A 14,617-nucleotide genomic window follows, 5' to 3' on the forward strand; every position below is an offset into this window, starting at 1 on the left:
AAAAAAAAACGATCTCAAGCTGATGACTCTGCCGTGAGAGGTTTGGCATGATATGCAGCGGCACGTGCCGGTCTCTGTCCGGCACGGGTGAAATAATTATAATGCTGAAGGTGAGGTACTCCCCTTCATATTTCTTCATTAAAGAACTTCTAAAGTAATTTGAAAACCTTGTGTGAGACATAATTTCACAAACTTCGTGAGTGAATCACCGCACGCGCTCTCTCTTTCTCTCAAAATACGCAAATGGCTTCAAATCACCACACATGACGTCTGTCTATAAGCGAGCTGCACAGTTGACACAGGAATTGTCACTTGCACAATCAAGGCAGTGTCACATCGTCACTAAAGTTTATAAATTGCATTACTTTGTAATTCTTGCCAGTGTTTAACCATTCAGTGCTCGCGAGCTCTCCTGGAGACTGTGCGCTCATGCACACTCGCAGCGCAGCGCGCACACATAATGTCAGATTCACATTACTCCGTTTGCGGTGCATATGTGGTGCGTATTTTTTCCGCGCTCATGTTAACGGATTAAAGCCTTCACCGCACACGGTTGCGGCCCGGCAATGCGCTCTAGGAGTGGTGCGTCTGCAGCAGTGCAGCGATCATTTCCGCACCGAGTCTTGCTGCGCTGCAAGCGCTGAATTAAAGTAACAGCTCATTCTTTGCAGTAAATATAAACATGGATTGACACGAAAATTTAGTAATTACACCATAAATGCATATTATTAAAGTCTACTGTGTTTCACAGTCAACACGTATTGCTTTTTGGCTAGGTTTAAAGGGAAAAAGAGCACTTTTAGATAAACAAGGCAACAATAGATGGCACTCATGGAGGTAGAAAAACAAAGTTCTTTATGAACCGCAGGATTGCTTGCAATAAAGATTTAAATGCAAAAGAAAAGGCAGTAGAGCTGACTATTTCTGTCAATGGTAAGTTTGTGATAGCGTAAGAAAAGTAGTTTAAATGTTTTGCCACTTGCTTGAGCAACTTGATCTATAAATCTAGAAGTGCAAAAGTAAAAAGCATTGAATAATGTGTTGGTTATATTTGTTTAAACATGTCTGTGAAAGATTGTATTACTGTACTGTGTAAAAGAATTGGAATGCTGAAAAAGCATTTTCAGTGACAATGTTTGGATTTGAAATCAAACTACTAGATAAATGTTGTGTTTGTAGTAAACCGCAAAGGATCAGTAGCGGACTCCTGTGTGAAAGCACAGTCCGTGCTGCTTCCCCTCTCACAAGAGTCACCTAAGAGGGGAATCCCCCCCTGAATAAATGTCTAAAAATCCTGATTGGAGTATCACTATAAATAGTTATAAATGATAAAAAGAAGGCTTTAAAAGATTGGTATCTGTGATCTGTATTGGCAGAAAGAAAAATTCTTAAAGGGGCAGTTCACCCAAAAATGAAAATTCTGTCATTTAATTACTCGCCCTCATGTCATTCCAAACCCGTGAGACCTCCGAACACAAATTAAGATACTTTTGATGAAATCAGAGCTTTCGGACCCTGCAGAGAGAGCAACGCAACTGACACGTTCAAGGCCCAGAAACTGCTTTCTGTGATTGGCGATTGGTGATCGGCCTCGAAAATCCTGATCGGAGCACCCCTAGTAAAAAAAATCTAGATTCTTAAAGGGGCAGTTCACCCAAAAATGAAAATTCTGTCATTTAATTACTCGCCCTCATGTCATTCCAAACCCGTGAGACCTCCGAACACAAATTAAGATACTTTTGATGAAATCAGAGCTTTCGGACCCTGCAGAGAGAGCAACGCAACTGACACGTTCAAGGCCCAGAAAGGTAGTGGGGTAGTGTTAAAATAGTCCATGTGACTTCAGTGGTTCAACCGTAATTTTATGAAGCTATGAGAATACGGTTTCTTCTCTTCCGTGTCAGTCTTCGGGTTTGGAGCGACATGAGGGTGAGTAATTATTGACAATTTTAATTTTGGGGTAAACGCATCCCTTTTAAGTGAAAAATGTCTTTTCAGAGTAAGAGCGAGCTTCTGCCCACAGTCCAGACCTTGGAGAGTTTGGGTTATAACCTGTATGCCAGTCTAGGCACTGCTGACTTCTACACTGAACATGGAGTCAAGGTACAGTGAATAACAAAACATATTGTAACTTATTAAAAAATAACATCTGCTAATGAACTTCTTTTGTGTTTTTCTTGTACAGCTAATTTAACAGGTTAAGTTTGCTGTTTTATGAATTCTGTTTGTTTATCTGTCTCCTATCAGGTGATGGCAGTGGACTGGCCTTTTGAAGAGGAGAGTGACTGCCCTAGTAAGGACAAACAAAGGAACATCATGGACTATCTGGAGGAGAACCATTTTGACTTGGTCGTCAATTTGTCCATGAGGAACTCTGGTGGAAGACGCTTGTCCTCCTTTGTGACCAAAGGTTACCGCACTCGTCGAATGGCCATTGACTACTCCGTACCACTCATCACTGACATCAAGTGCACCAAGTTGTTTGTTCAGGTGAGCTGTGACAAACTCACATTGTTAACAACCCAACAAATTTAAAAGTTTATACTACAGATGTGGCCATTACAAATGCATTAGAAGGAGACTTTTTTGTTGTTGTTGTCCCGTCCATTGCCGTGGTTATCACTGTATAAATCACTGGTATTTCAAGAGGTAATCCAGCATAAATCTGCGGATGTCATTCCCGAAACTTTGCAGCATGTATGTAATAAGTTTCATACAAATTCTGAATGGATTATAGCCTAGAAAGTGCACAAAGCACGCTCCTCTTATTGTCATTAAAAAGCGTCACTCATCTAAGTTAATCGCGATCTCACAAAGTTCACAATATATAATCCATAAAGCTCTCTAAACTGCACAATGAATCTCTTATTTACATTGTGTCTGCACTTTAATTATGAGGTGATTCAAAAGTGTGGAAAACCGCACTTAATGAAAACTTTGGCACTTTCAGTGGTGAGGGAATAAACTAAAACCTAGCCAAAACTAAAACAGATATGTCTGTGATTGGCTATATTGCGCAACGCTGCAAAAACATGTTGTAAATAGTGCAAATATGCACTGGATAGTTTGCCAGATCTTCAGTTGCTTTTGCTTTCATTTGAGGGTATTTAACATCTTCTATTATCCCTTTAGAACCGGTCCTGGGCCTAGCTAACAATTGCAGCAGGGCTGACATTGGGGTTTCCATGACTAATGATATGGGGAAACTGCACACACCCCAAACCCCCCCCAATGTCACCCATGTCAGTGCTATATGATTGCCGATACACGCCTGCGTCCACTTGATGTGCACAAATTACCATAGACATCTATATATGCAGGCACGGATACTAGAACCCAAGGCATTATCACAGGCTTCAAAACAAATCACAGTTTCATGTTTGTCATAATTAATTATCTATGTCAATAACCCAAATACATCTTTAGAACAAACACACACACACATATATATGCACTCTATAGGCAATTTTTTGTGTCTTGTCTAAAATTCTACTAGAGCATCTAAAAGGTGGTTCTAGAGCTTCTTCTAGAGCAGAGCAGGGCTGGGCAACTTCAGTCCTGCACGCCCACTGTCCTGCAGAGTTTATTTCCAACTCTAATCAAACTAATCAAAATAAAAAATTATATATATATACTAACAATCTTTTGTAATTGTAATGCTAAGTTGAACACTGCTACAATAAAAATAATTAGCATTACAATTACAAAAGATTGTTAGTTGGGTTTTATTATTTATAATTACATATACAGTACTGTTATTTTTACATCATACAATAAGAGCTCTTAAACTGAGCACACATTTTCTGTTCTAAACATTTAAACCTATTGTCCAACACAGCAAAACTAGGTTATGATCAATAGTAATGCATTTTATATTTACATTTAGTCATTTAGCAGACGCTTTTATCCAAAGCGACTTACAAATGAGGACAATAAAAGCAGTCAAAACTAACAAAAGAGCAACAATATATAAGTGCAAATGACAAGTCTCGGTTAGCCTAACGCAGTACACGTAGAAAGGGGTGTATGTGTGTGTGTGTGTGTGTGTGTGTCTCACAAAGAAAAACGAGTAGATAGAATGGAAAAAAAGGAAGCTAATGTTTTTTTAAATAAAAAGAATTAAAGGGGTCATATGACATTGCTAAAAATAACGTTGTGTATTTGGTGTAATGTAATGCGTTTATGCGGTTTAAGGTTCAAAAAACACATTTTCCATATAATGTACATTATTGTTTGTCCTCTATGCCCCGCCTTTCTGAAACGCGTAGATTTTTACAAAGCTCATCGGTCTGAAAAAGCAAGATGTGCTCTGATTGGCCAGCTATCTAGTGCATTGTGATTGGCTGAATGCCTCAAGCGTGTGACGGAAATGTTACGCCCCTTACCATACTGTGATGCCGTGTCCCGGCAGGACGAGACTCAGTCCAGCTGCTCTGCTCGTGCACATCCCATCATCGGTTCTCTTTTAGCAGTTCAATCAATGTACTGTTAGGAGTAACTGAATAACTCTGGATATTAGATTATGTGTGTGTGTGTGTGTCTCACAAAGAAAAACGAGTAGATAGAATGGAAAAAAAGGAAGCTAATGTTTTTTTAAATAAAAAGAGAATTAAAGGGGTCATATGACATTGCTAAAAATAACGTTGTGTATTTGGTGTAATGTAATGCGTTTATGCGGTTTAAGGTTCAAAAAACACATTTTCCATATAATGTACATTATTGTTTGTCCTCTATGCCCCGCCTTTCTGAAACGCGTAGATTTTTACAAAGCTCATCGGTCTGAAAAAGCAAGATGTGCTCTGATTGGCCAGCTATCTAGTGCATTGTGATTGGCTGAATGCCTCAAGCGTGTGACGGAAATGTTACGCCCCTTACCATACTGTGATGCCGTGTCCCGGCAGGACGAGACTCAGTCCAGCTGCTCTGCTCGTGCACATCCCATCATCGGTTCTCTTTTAGCAGTTCAATCAATGTACTGTTAGGAGTAACTGAATAACTCTGGATATTAGATTATTTCGCATCAGAGGGAGTGTCAGGCACGTTTATAACTTAACTTAACTTAAAGGTGCAATAGGAGATCTTGGAAAATGCTAACTTTAGCCTGATAGCACTGAAAGCGAATGTCCCACCCTCACAGAGACAACATTACTACAATAGGCTACATCAGGTTCCCAACTCCAGCCCATGTTCCTAAGTGAAGTAAACTTCAACGGATTTACCCCGCTCAGGGAGTAGGGAGCAATGAACACTGTGTAGGGATCATATCGATCGGAACACAGTTCATGCACGTAGCTCACTTCTAACGAGCTGGCGCGAGGACTAGATTAACCGCTGGGCTACATCATGTGTCATTCACCGGTGAGAAATCTTTAAAAGTACTACAATACCAGGAAGGAAGATCGGGTTGTTGATGTTTGCCTGCCATCCTCGCTCTGTCTGCACAGCGTGCGTGAACGCGCTGATGACGTATCCAGTCTGCGCGAACTGGGTGTGCAGAGGTATGGTAATACATATGTTGACAGGCAGGTAGGAAAGCATATTAAAACGGTCGGACCGAGCGTTTTGATTGAACGAACATTTCTTGATCCTACGCCTTCCACAGAATATATAAATACAGACAGATACATTTAGACGGGATGTGAAGAGACTTTCGGGATGTGAAGAGACTTTCAACCAGCATAACAAAAAATGTTTCTGAAGACAATCACCTATTGCACCTTTAAGTAATTTGTGGATTGGTGCGTACTGGAGACGCAAACAGTTTCAAACGATTCGGTTCGATTTGGTGAACTGGTTCGACCGGTTCACTAAGAAGATCCGGTTAAACAGAACGATTCGTTCACGATCCGGACATCACTAGATGAGACAAAACCAATAAAACCCATTACAAACGAGGCATTTGTTGCATCCAGTGTGGGGCCATGATTACAGATTATAATGACTTATACTGTTTTTTTTTTACGTGTTGCGTTGCGTATCACGCTGCGTAAACACAAAACCATGTCTGCATTTGTAATCAGAGAAACCACAAACAACAAGCCCTACTCTACACTGCTCAAAACTCGCGTTTGAATCATCATTGGCAAATTATTTAAATATAAAAAACGTACTTACAGGCTGTGAGACAGATGCGCCAGACTGTCCTTGTAAATTTGGAACTGCCCAACTTTATAGAAACAGCCTTTGTGCCACAGACTCGTTAGGCTACTGGTTCAGGAAACAGTCCTCATCCATCCTCCATAAAATGCGCAGCACACATCTGAATATTTGGGTTGAACTGTTCTGGAACAGTATTGTAAATGCAACTTAACCACTGATTTCTAGTGGTGTCCTCTTTTGGAAGGCCAAACTAAGTAGTTTCGCTTTCCCAACAAAACACACAGTGTCTTCATAACATGGCAGCTGCGGCAACAGCTAGAATAAAAGTTACGCCTTCTTTCTTTACGTGAACATTTGGGTGGCGTTATGCAAATCTTCCCAGATAGTGAGGTAGATATATGGGGGCGTGTTAGAACGAGCCGTTTTAGGTAGGTGTGGCTGACTCTTTATAAAGAATATCTCTTTGGATTTGAGACTTTAGTCTTTGCAACTTTGCAGATCTTCTTTATGCACCAAGAGCTTGTAACACTCCAAAGAGAAAGGAAAAATTTAACTCTCATCATATGACCCCTTTAAAATAGAATAGAAAGTGCTAGAGTTAGAGGTTTAAATAAAAATGGAAGAGATGTGTTTTTAGTCGTTTCTTGAAGATGGATAAGGACTCAGCTGCTCGGATTGATTTGGGCAAGTCATTCCACCAGGAGGGAACATTTAATGAAAAAGTCTGTGAAAGTGATTTTGTGCCTCTTTGAGATGGCACAATGTGTCGTTCACTTGCAGAACGCAAGCTTCTAGAGGGCACACAACTCTGAAGTAAGGAATTTAGGTAAATGTGTGCAGAGCCAGTGGTGGTTTTGTAAGCAAACATTAATGCCTTGAATTTTATGCGAGCAGCTAGCTACTGGTAGCCAGTGCAAATGGATGAACAGAGGTGTGACATGCGGTCTTTTCGGCTCATTAAAGATTAATCTTGCAGCTGCATTTTAACAGTATTTTATAAAAATTATTATTATTATTTTTTTATACGTAAGTGTTATGGATGTTTACAGTTACCGGTTATTTTTACATTTAATTTTAGAATTTGATCCCTGTGTTTTAAAAATACAGGTTAAATATTTATTAATATAAAATATAAATTTATTTATTTGTTATGTGTCTATCTAGCTAGCTAACTAGCTAGATTTAGACATCATACCCCTGCTGTTCTGGACAGAAAAAAATGTGTTTCCTGTATGAAATATTTAAAATGACAGATTGGAGATGCTTGTGCGGTACTACATGTTTTTGGTAAGCAATTTTTTTTCCAGTGGCTTTGAAAAAAAATAGTGAGGACAGAATCGAATCGGAATTAAGAGAGGAAGCACTCCTAAAGCTAGTTTCAGTTTGTCAATAAGGTAAACTGTCCATGCGCTATCTGGTGGATATTCTGGGAAGTGTAAGGTTGTTTTTTTTCCCCCCTCTCTCGCTCTCCTCTAAGAAACTGGTCTGACTAGTCTTGCAGCATTTCGTGATCCTACTTGGAAAAACTCAGTTTTGGGCCACATCTGTTTATGCTGTTGTACGTCTAAAATTCTGAAGATTGTAATGTATGTGGGCTTGGCAGGCACTGGGGCAAATTGGTCAGGCTCCTCATGTAAAGACTCATATAGACAGCATGACCTCGCAGAAACTCATCCGTTTACCTGGTGAGTATGGCCACATCATTTCAAATGTAATTGAGTTGTCAGAACAAATATATTACATTGAGATTGATTCAATTTATTCTTGTATGTCTAAAGGTTTGATTGATGTCCATGTGCATCTGCGGGAGCCTGGTGCCACCCATAAAGAGGACTTCTCCTCGGGCACAGCTGCTGCCCTGGCTGGAGGAATCACTATGGTGTGCGCCATGCCCAATACCAACCCTGCCATCATTACATTTGTTTTTAATGATGCAGTTTGTCATGTTTTACTGTCATGATAGAATTTGATTACGATCTTCTTTGCATGCAGCACTTTGAAAAGTGGCCGAAGCACTTGCCCATTGTGGCACATGCAGAAAAACAGACGGTGGCTGCAATCTTGATGGTGGCGCAGCTGTATCAGCGACCCGTTCATATCTGCCATGTTGCCAAGAAAGAAGAGGTAAGAATCCTTGTTCCATGTCGTGGTCTAATAACTGCATTTTATTTCAACTTCATTGTAAATCCTTCATCCAGTTTCTTTACATATTCCTGTGATTTGTGACTAACTAAAATCATGCTTTGTTTCTCAGATTCTGATCATTCGAGCTGCTAAACAAAAGGGCATCCAGGTGACGTGTGAAGTGGCACCTCACCATCTCTTCCTGTGTGAAGATAATGTGCCTGCCATTGGAAACGGCAGGGCGCAAGTGCGGCCCATGCTTGGTACACGTGAGGACATGGAGGCATTGTGGGAAAATCTAGACATCATTGACTGTTTCGCAACAGACCACGGTAATAATGAGATTAAATATCTCTGCTGAGCCTCACATAGGTTTGTGTACTTGTTTGTCAGGCAAACAAAATTGTTTTAAAATCCCTAATTTAAGACCAAAATTGTTAACTTAAGTTTCTGCTCGAGTTCCAAGCTACATCCAAACTTTGTTCAGAACTTCAGCCTATTCTTTCCTATTGTGCTACATATTTTCTAATTGATTGGTCAGACATGCTTGCTGTGCCTGATCAAAAAAAGACTTTTAAGCAGTCCTACAAGATGATCGGATATAATAAACGTATATAAAATTATTAATTTCTTCAAAAAAAAATAAAAAATAGACCCCAAACCTAAATGGCCACATCTGAGCAGTTCTTGGAAGCTTTTATTTATTTGGTTATTTTTAACTTCCAGCCCCTCATTCAGTAGAGGAGAAAAACTCTGAGAAACCACCTCCAGGTTACCCGGGTCTGGAGACTATGCTGCCTCTGCTGCTCACGGCCGTCAGCGAGGGTCGCCTTACCATTGATGACATCATCAAGAGGCTCTATGAAAACCCCAGTAAAATATTCTCTCTTCCTGCTCAAGAAGACACTTATGTAGAGGTATTTAAGTTTGACAAAGTTCAGATGGTGAATGGCTGTCTAAAAATTTAAAATGTTTTCAAATTTCAAAGTGATCCTTGAATTTTCCAGGTGGACTTGGAGCAAGAGTGGACTATTCCGAAGCACATGCAATTCACTAAGTCAAAGTGGACGCCGTTTGAGGGCATGAAAGTGAAAGGAAAAGTCATGAGGGTGGTACTCAGAGGAGAGGTGGCCTATATTGATGGACAGGTAAAGATCTGATCTGGAAACCATGTTATGTTGTGTTTTTTTAGGGTTCTTTGAATAGTTAAAAATTATTTGAAATATAATTTTTTTTGGCTCAATGTAAAAGTCTTTACTGTCATTTTTGATCACTTTAATGCATCCTCGCTGACAAAAAAATAGCTTTGAACAGTAGTATATGTGATTTGGTACCTTTTCTCTTACATCTAATGAATAGTTGCCCAGCTAATTTTGTCTGGAGCACATGTTTGTCATTAATTTCAATGTTCAATCATTCCTCTTTCTCTTAAGGTATTGGTACCTCCAGGTTATGGTCAGGATGTGAAGTCATGGTCAACACCCCCAGCAGGAACAACTGAGGTTATAAAGGATGCTCCTAAGGTAATGCGCTAACTGATCCTTAGTTATAATCAAAAACCTGAACATGCATTGTTTATGGTTCAGCTTTTGCTTTCTAATGTGCACTGGCTAACAAATAACCATCCATCCATCCATTCTTCAAACTGCTGATCCTTTTTAGTGTCATTGGAAGCAAATAACTATGCTTGTCAATTACAGCGTGTGAGTGAGGCATTGACTCCTGAGCGCCCCCGTCAGGCAGCACCTGTTGATGTGGTCCGTAGCCGTGCCCCGAGTCCACGCCGTTCAACTGGGGATGGACGCTTCATTCTCCCGCCTCGTATCCACTGCACATCCGATCCTGGCCTGCCTCCAGGTACATACAGAGTATTCCACAGAGCTTGTGCATGAGTTTGTGTGCCGAATGAACCACTATACTGGAAATGATTGGTTTGTTACATTTTAATTCAGACAGTGGTTCAGTTGGATGTCAGCTTTTGTTTTGCTAGCATCAGTTGTTTGTTTGAGCATGTATGTCCCTTGAACTTGCAAATGGTTCAGTTGAACCATTTGCTGGTCCAATATGATCATATCTCAAGTAAGGCATGTTTTTATATGCAGGTTTCAAAAGATCTACCATACAACCCCAAAAGGCATTGGGTAAAGTCCATGTGATGTGTATAGTTTTATCAAATCCTTATCCAAGTCTCATGATTCTGCAACTGTGTCTGTGAATTGAAAATGAATATCCATATTTTCCATCTTCATTATTTTCATTCGATCAAGGTCATTTAAACAATCAGTCTTTTTCTAGCATGTTTCGTAATTGAAAAAAGTTCAAACCTCTAGAGCTAAATATCTCAAACCTTAAAATCAGCTAGGAAATAAAAAAAGAATAGTACAAAAGTGGATGCATGCTAAAACCTGATTTAAATCAAATGACTAAATTGGTGATTTTATATGTTGCATATTGGGATAAGACAAATAGTTAAATGTCTGTGTATATACACTTCGTTGCTTTATAATATTAATTAATTACATGGAATACAGTTTTACTCAAAAAAAAAAAAATTTAAAAAAAAAAACCTTTTTGGAAAACGAAATGTTTACAAATACTGCATTGGCAATTGTTAAAATTCTAACTGTACAGTTACTAATGCATTGTTTTCAAACTTTCTGCCTCAATGTTTGAGCAGCTGAAGAGGAGGTGTCATTAAAAGCACCGTATGATGCAGGTTTGACGTTTGTAGAGATGTTTACCAGAGCTTTGCCACCCTTAGCTTCTGTTCTTTCTGCCAATCGGTGTTTGTTCCTGGATTCATTTCATGGGCATATTTTAGTCTTAAGCATAATCAAAACTAGGGCTGCAACAACTAATCGATAAAATCGATTATGAAAATCATCGACAACGATTCTCATTATCGATTAATCGGGTCTGCCCATAGTGCACGTCCAACGGAGTTTACATACTTGTCCAACTTCAGCCGGTGGCGTTAAATTAAAGCACTGAATTACTTATTTCTATTGACAAACTGCATCTAAAATAGTGGAGGAAACAGAATGAGATGCTAAATAAAAAAAAAAAACCTTTTTGGAAAACGAAATGTTTACAAATACTGCATTGGCAATTGTTAAAATTCTAACTGTACAGTTACTAATGCATTGTTTTCAAACTTTGTGCCTCAATGTTTGAGCAGCTGAAGAGGAGGTGTCATTAAAAGCACCGTATGATGCAGGTTTGACGTTTGTAGAGATGTTTACCAGAGCTTTGCCACCCTTAGCTTCTGTTCTTTCTGCCAATCGGTGTTTGTTCCTGGATTCATTTCATGGGCATATTTTAGTCTTAAGCATAATCAAAACTAGGGCTGCAACAACTAATCGATAAAATCGATTATGAAAATCATCGACAACGATTCTCATTATCGATTAATCGGGTCTGCCCATAGTGCACGTCCAACGGAGTTTACATACTTGTCCAACTTCAGCCGGTGGCGTTAAATTAAAGCACTGAATTACTTATTTCTATTGACAAACTGCATCTAAAATAGTGGAGGAAACAGAATGAGATGCTGCAGGAGAGTTACGTGCTCCAAGCTACCCAAAACATGAGAATTCTTTATTTTAAGCTTTAAGTTAATGCATTAGTGTAATGGCTTGCCCTGTCAGGCGCTTTAACAGATGCGTGTGCATCCTCAGCGCAAAAACACTTTCAGTTAACGGTCATATCCTTATGTATAAGTGTCACAAATTCACGCGAGCATTTCCATTTTTGCATAAAGGTCCGACCTGACAGTCTGTGTTAAGTTTTAATCTTTACTGAATGAACGCCAGCACGGCGTCAGACAGACGGAAAACAGAAACGATTAATAATCGGCTCAAAAACATTAATTGTGCTGAAATATCTGTTGTTGAATATTTTATGAGCGTGGGAACTGTAAGGATAACAGCATGTAATTGTCTGAATATAAATATCAGACGCTTCAAAACCGCCTTTAACAGGATAAAGAAATTACACTAAGCCCTATTTGGAATCCATGAGTTTATCACTGAGGTGATGAGTAAATTTATTTTTACAGACGTCCATATGAGAAACAATTACCGTCCGAATCGGGCTCTGAAATGACTGTGGTCAAAGTGAACGTGTTCCTGCAGAACATTACTCTTACCTATTGGTTACCACTGAGTTTGTGATTTTATTAGCCTTTATCATCTATATTATTATTTTAATTTTTAATGCAGAGATTTAATTTATATTCACTATATACAATGCTTGACAAATTTATTAAAACAAATTTATGTAAGGTTTTTAACATTATTGTTTGTGCCACTGCTGCTCTAAACTAAACAGTACTGGTGATTTACCAAAATCATTTTTTAGCTTTCTGTATGGGTTAGTCCTCCAATATGCATAAGCTCTTTAGTAACAGTAGTAGGCCGTTTCTAATGCTATAATATAATTATTGCTGTTATCTATGAAAGAAAGGCAGAGAGCTTTATAGTGTTTTTTTTCAGATACCCAATTACAGTCAAAAAAGTACTTAAACAATGCCAGCAAGCTATGAAGGGCATAGGAAGCCATTTTTGTTATGTGAATAAATAAAAGTATTTAGTTATAAATAAATGACACGAACATTTTTTTGATTTAAACAATTTTTTGACAGATTCCTAAAATGTGTTTTCTCTTTATGGCAGGTGGTCTAATAAATTGTTAAGCACTATGTTTTCATAGCATTCAGTTGGAATGTTTGTTTTAAGGACATTGGGCAGAATGTGGAATATTGTGTTTTTGTCAATAAAATAAAAAAAGAAAGTTGTTTGTTTTTAATCCGATTAATCGAAGGGGAAAAATATATATATAAAAAATAATCGACCAACTAATTGGTTATCAAAATAATCGTTAGTTGCAGCCCTAATCAAAACAAGACATGATGGTATCTTCCCCTGCGCTGCCCATGCTTTGCATGCATGCTGTTACTTGTGATTCAGGTTGATCCCAATGAGCTCTTATGCGGTGTTCAGTTTATTGGAGTAAAGTGAGATTTATTGATACATGGAAGTGATGTATTGGTTGCTGATTGTGACACTGTTTTGCTTCCATTATCAGAATTGGCTCCCCCAATGGATGCATATGCATACCCTCCTCCCCTGGCCAGGATCCTGTCACCTCAAGCTGGGCAGCAGCAGATCCTGCCCCACCCCCAGACCTCCCCACTGCTGCACCCACTGGTGGGCCAGCACATCCTGTCCGTGCGCCAGTTCAGCAAGGAACAGGTGACACCATGTTATCTATCCTGTTGTCGAGTCCAGGAATATTGTATTTGTGTATTTACAGTGGCTCATCAATCTTTCTTGTCTGTCTTGGGCTTTTAGATGTCACACTTGTTCAATGTGGCACATACTCTTCGTCTGATGGTGCAGAAAGAAAGACCCTTGGATATTTTGAAGGTATACTGACTATTAGTAAATTCTTGTTCATTTCTTTTTACTCAAACATCACTTGATATTTTAAAATAAAAATGTCTAATTGGTGAATTAATCTTTTGTTTCTGAATCATGAGCTGGTTCTTAAAGAATGTGTCAAAGTTCAGATCAATTTCTTATGAGTTATTGGTTTGAATCAGTCTAATGACTCTTGCTGACTGAATCATTCAGAATGGTTCTTGTCTTATTGAATCAGAAGTCCTACTATGAGAACAAATGGTTCTGTCATAAGATACTTTCAAATGTTATCAAAAGGTAGTATTGTTTTTAAATGAACTACTGTTCAAAAGTTTGGGGTTAGTAAGATATTACGATGGATAGATGCAGGGACGTGCGCAGACATTTTGAGGGGCAGTGGAAAAAAGGGCTATTTTTTATTTATTTTTTTTTCTAAACAAAACATTAAATATAGCCTATTAGGGGTGTGCGATATTGACAAAATATATTTTAATATTTTTTGGGGATTTTATCGATAACGATATTTTGCTGAGTGTTATTGTGCTGATATCTTAAGGACAACCGTAGACAGCTTACTCCTAAAGTTTTTGATATTCCTCATATTTTGTGTGGTGATCATTTCACAGCAGTGATAGAAATTCTTTTCCAATAAGTTTAAATTGATTTTTTCCTTTTAAAGGGGTCATATGATGCTATTTTAAAGATCATTATTTGGTGTAACAGAATATGTTGACATGCTTTAATGTTCAAAAACACATTATTTTTCAAATACTGTACATTATTGTAGGTCCTCTATGCCCCGCCTCTCTCAAACACGTTGTTTTCAACAAAGCCCCCTCCTTTGACAAGCGCAGTCTGCTCTGATTGGCCAGCTGACCCAGTGCATTGTGATTGGCCGAACACCACAAGCATGTGTCGGAAATGTAACGCCCCTTACCATAATCGCGAGCTTCAGCTTTCAAAGTAAATATCAA

At 38.8% G+C, this 14,617-nt stretch overlaps 1 protein-coding gene across 1 annotated transcript in view; it reads left to right on the top strand.

Moving 5' to 3' along the window:
* Nucleotides 1-14,617, top strand: part of cad (carbamoyl-phosphate synthetase 2, aspartate transcarbamylase, and dihydroorotase) — a 36,316-nt gene that overhangs the window by 15,493 nt on the left and 6,206 nt on the right. Inside the window, exons 21-34 of the mRNA XM_016294599.1 lie at nucleotides 1,999-2,103; nucleotides 2,248-2,490; nucleotides 7,703-7,784; nucleotides 7,878-8,020; nucleotides 8,086-8,223; nucleotides 8,354-8,555; nucleotides 8,950-9,140; nucleotides 9,231-9,371; nucleotides 9,657-9,746; nucleotides 9,924-10,080; nucleotides 10,326-10,364; nucleotides 10,901-10,939; nucleotides 13,309-13,475; nucleotides 13,575-13,649. Coding sequence (XP_016150085.1) covers nucleotides 1,999-2,103; nucleotides 2,248-2,490; nucleotides 7,703-7,784; nucleotides 7,878-8,020; nucleotides 8,086-8,223; nucleotides 8,354-8,555; nucleotides 8,950-9,140; nucleotides 9,231-9,371; nucleotides 9,657-9,746; nucleotides 9,924-10,080; nucleotides 10,326-10,364; nucleotides 10,901-10,939; nucleotides 13,309-13,475; nucleotides 13,575-13,649 — 1,812 coding nt within the window. The remainder of the gene's footprint in view (nucleotides 1-1,998; nucleotides 2,104-2,247; nucleotides 2,491-7,702; nucleotides 7,785-7,877; nucleotides 8,021-8,085; nucleotides 8,224-8,353; nucleotides 8,556-8,949; nucleotides 9,141-9,230; nucleotides 9,372-9,656; nucleotides 9,747-9,923; nucleotides 10,081-10,325; nucleotides 10,365-10,900; nucleotides 10,940-13,308; nucleotides 13,476-13,574; nucleotides 13,650-14,617) is intronic.

Source organism: Sinocyclocheilus grahami, unplaced genomic scaffold (assembly GCF_001515645.1).
Source record: "Sinocyclocheilus grahami isolate Dianchi unplaced genomic scaffold, SAMN03320097.WGS_v1.1 scaffold321.1, whole genome shotgun sequence".
Lineage (NCBI taxonomy): Eukaryota > Metazoa > Chordata > Actinopteri > Cypriniformes > Cyprinidae > Sinocyclocheilus > Sinocyclocheilus grahami.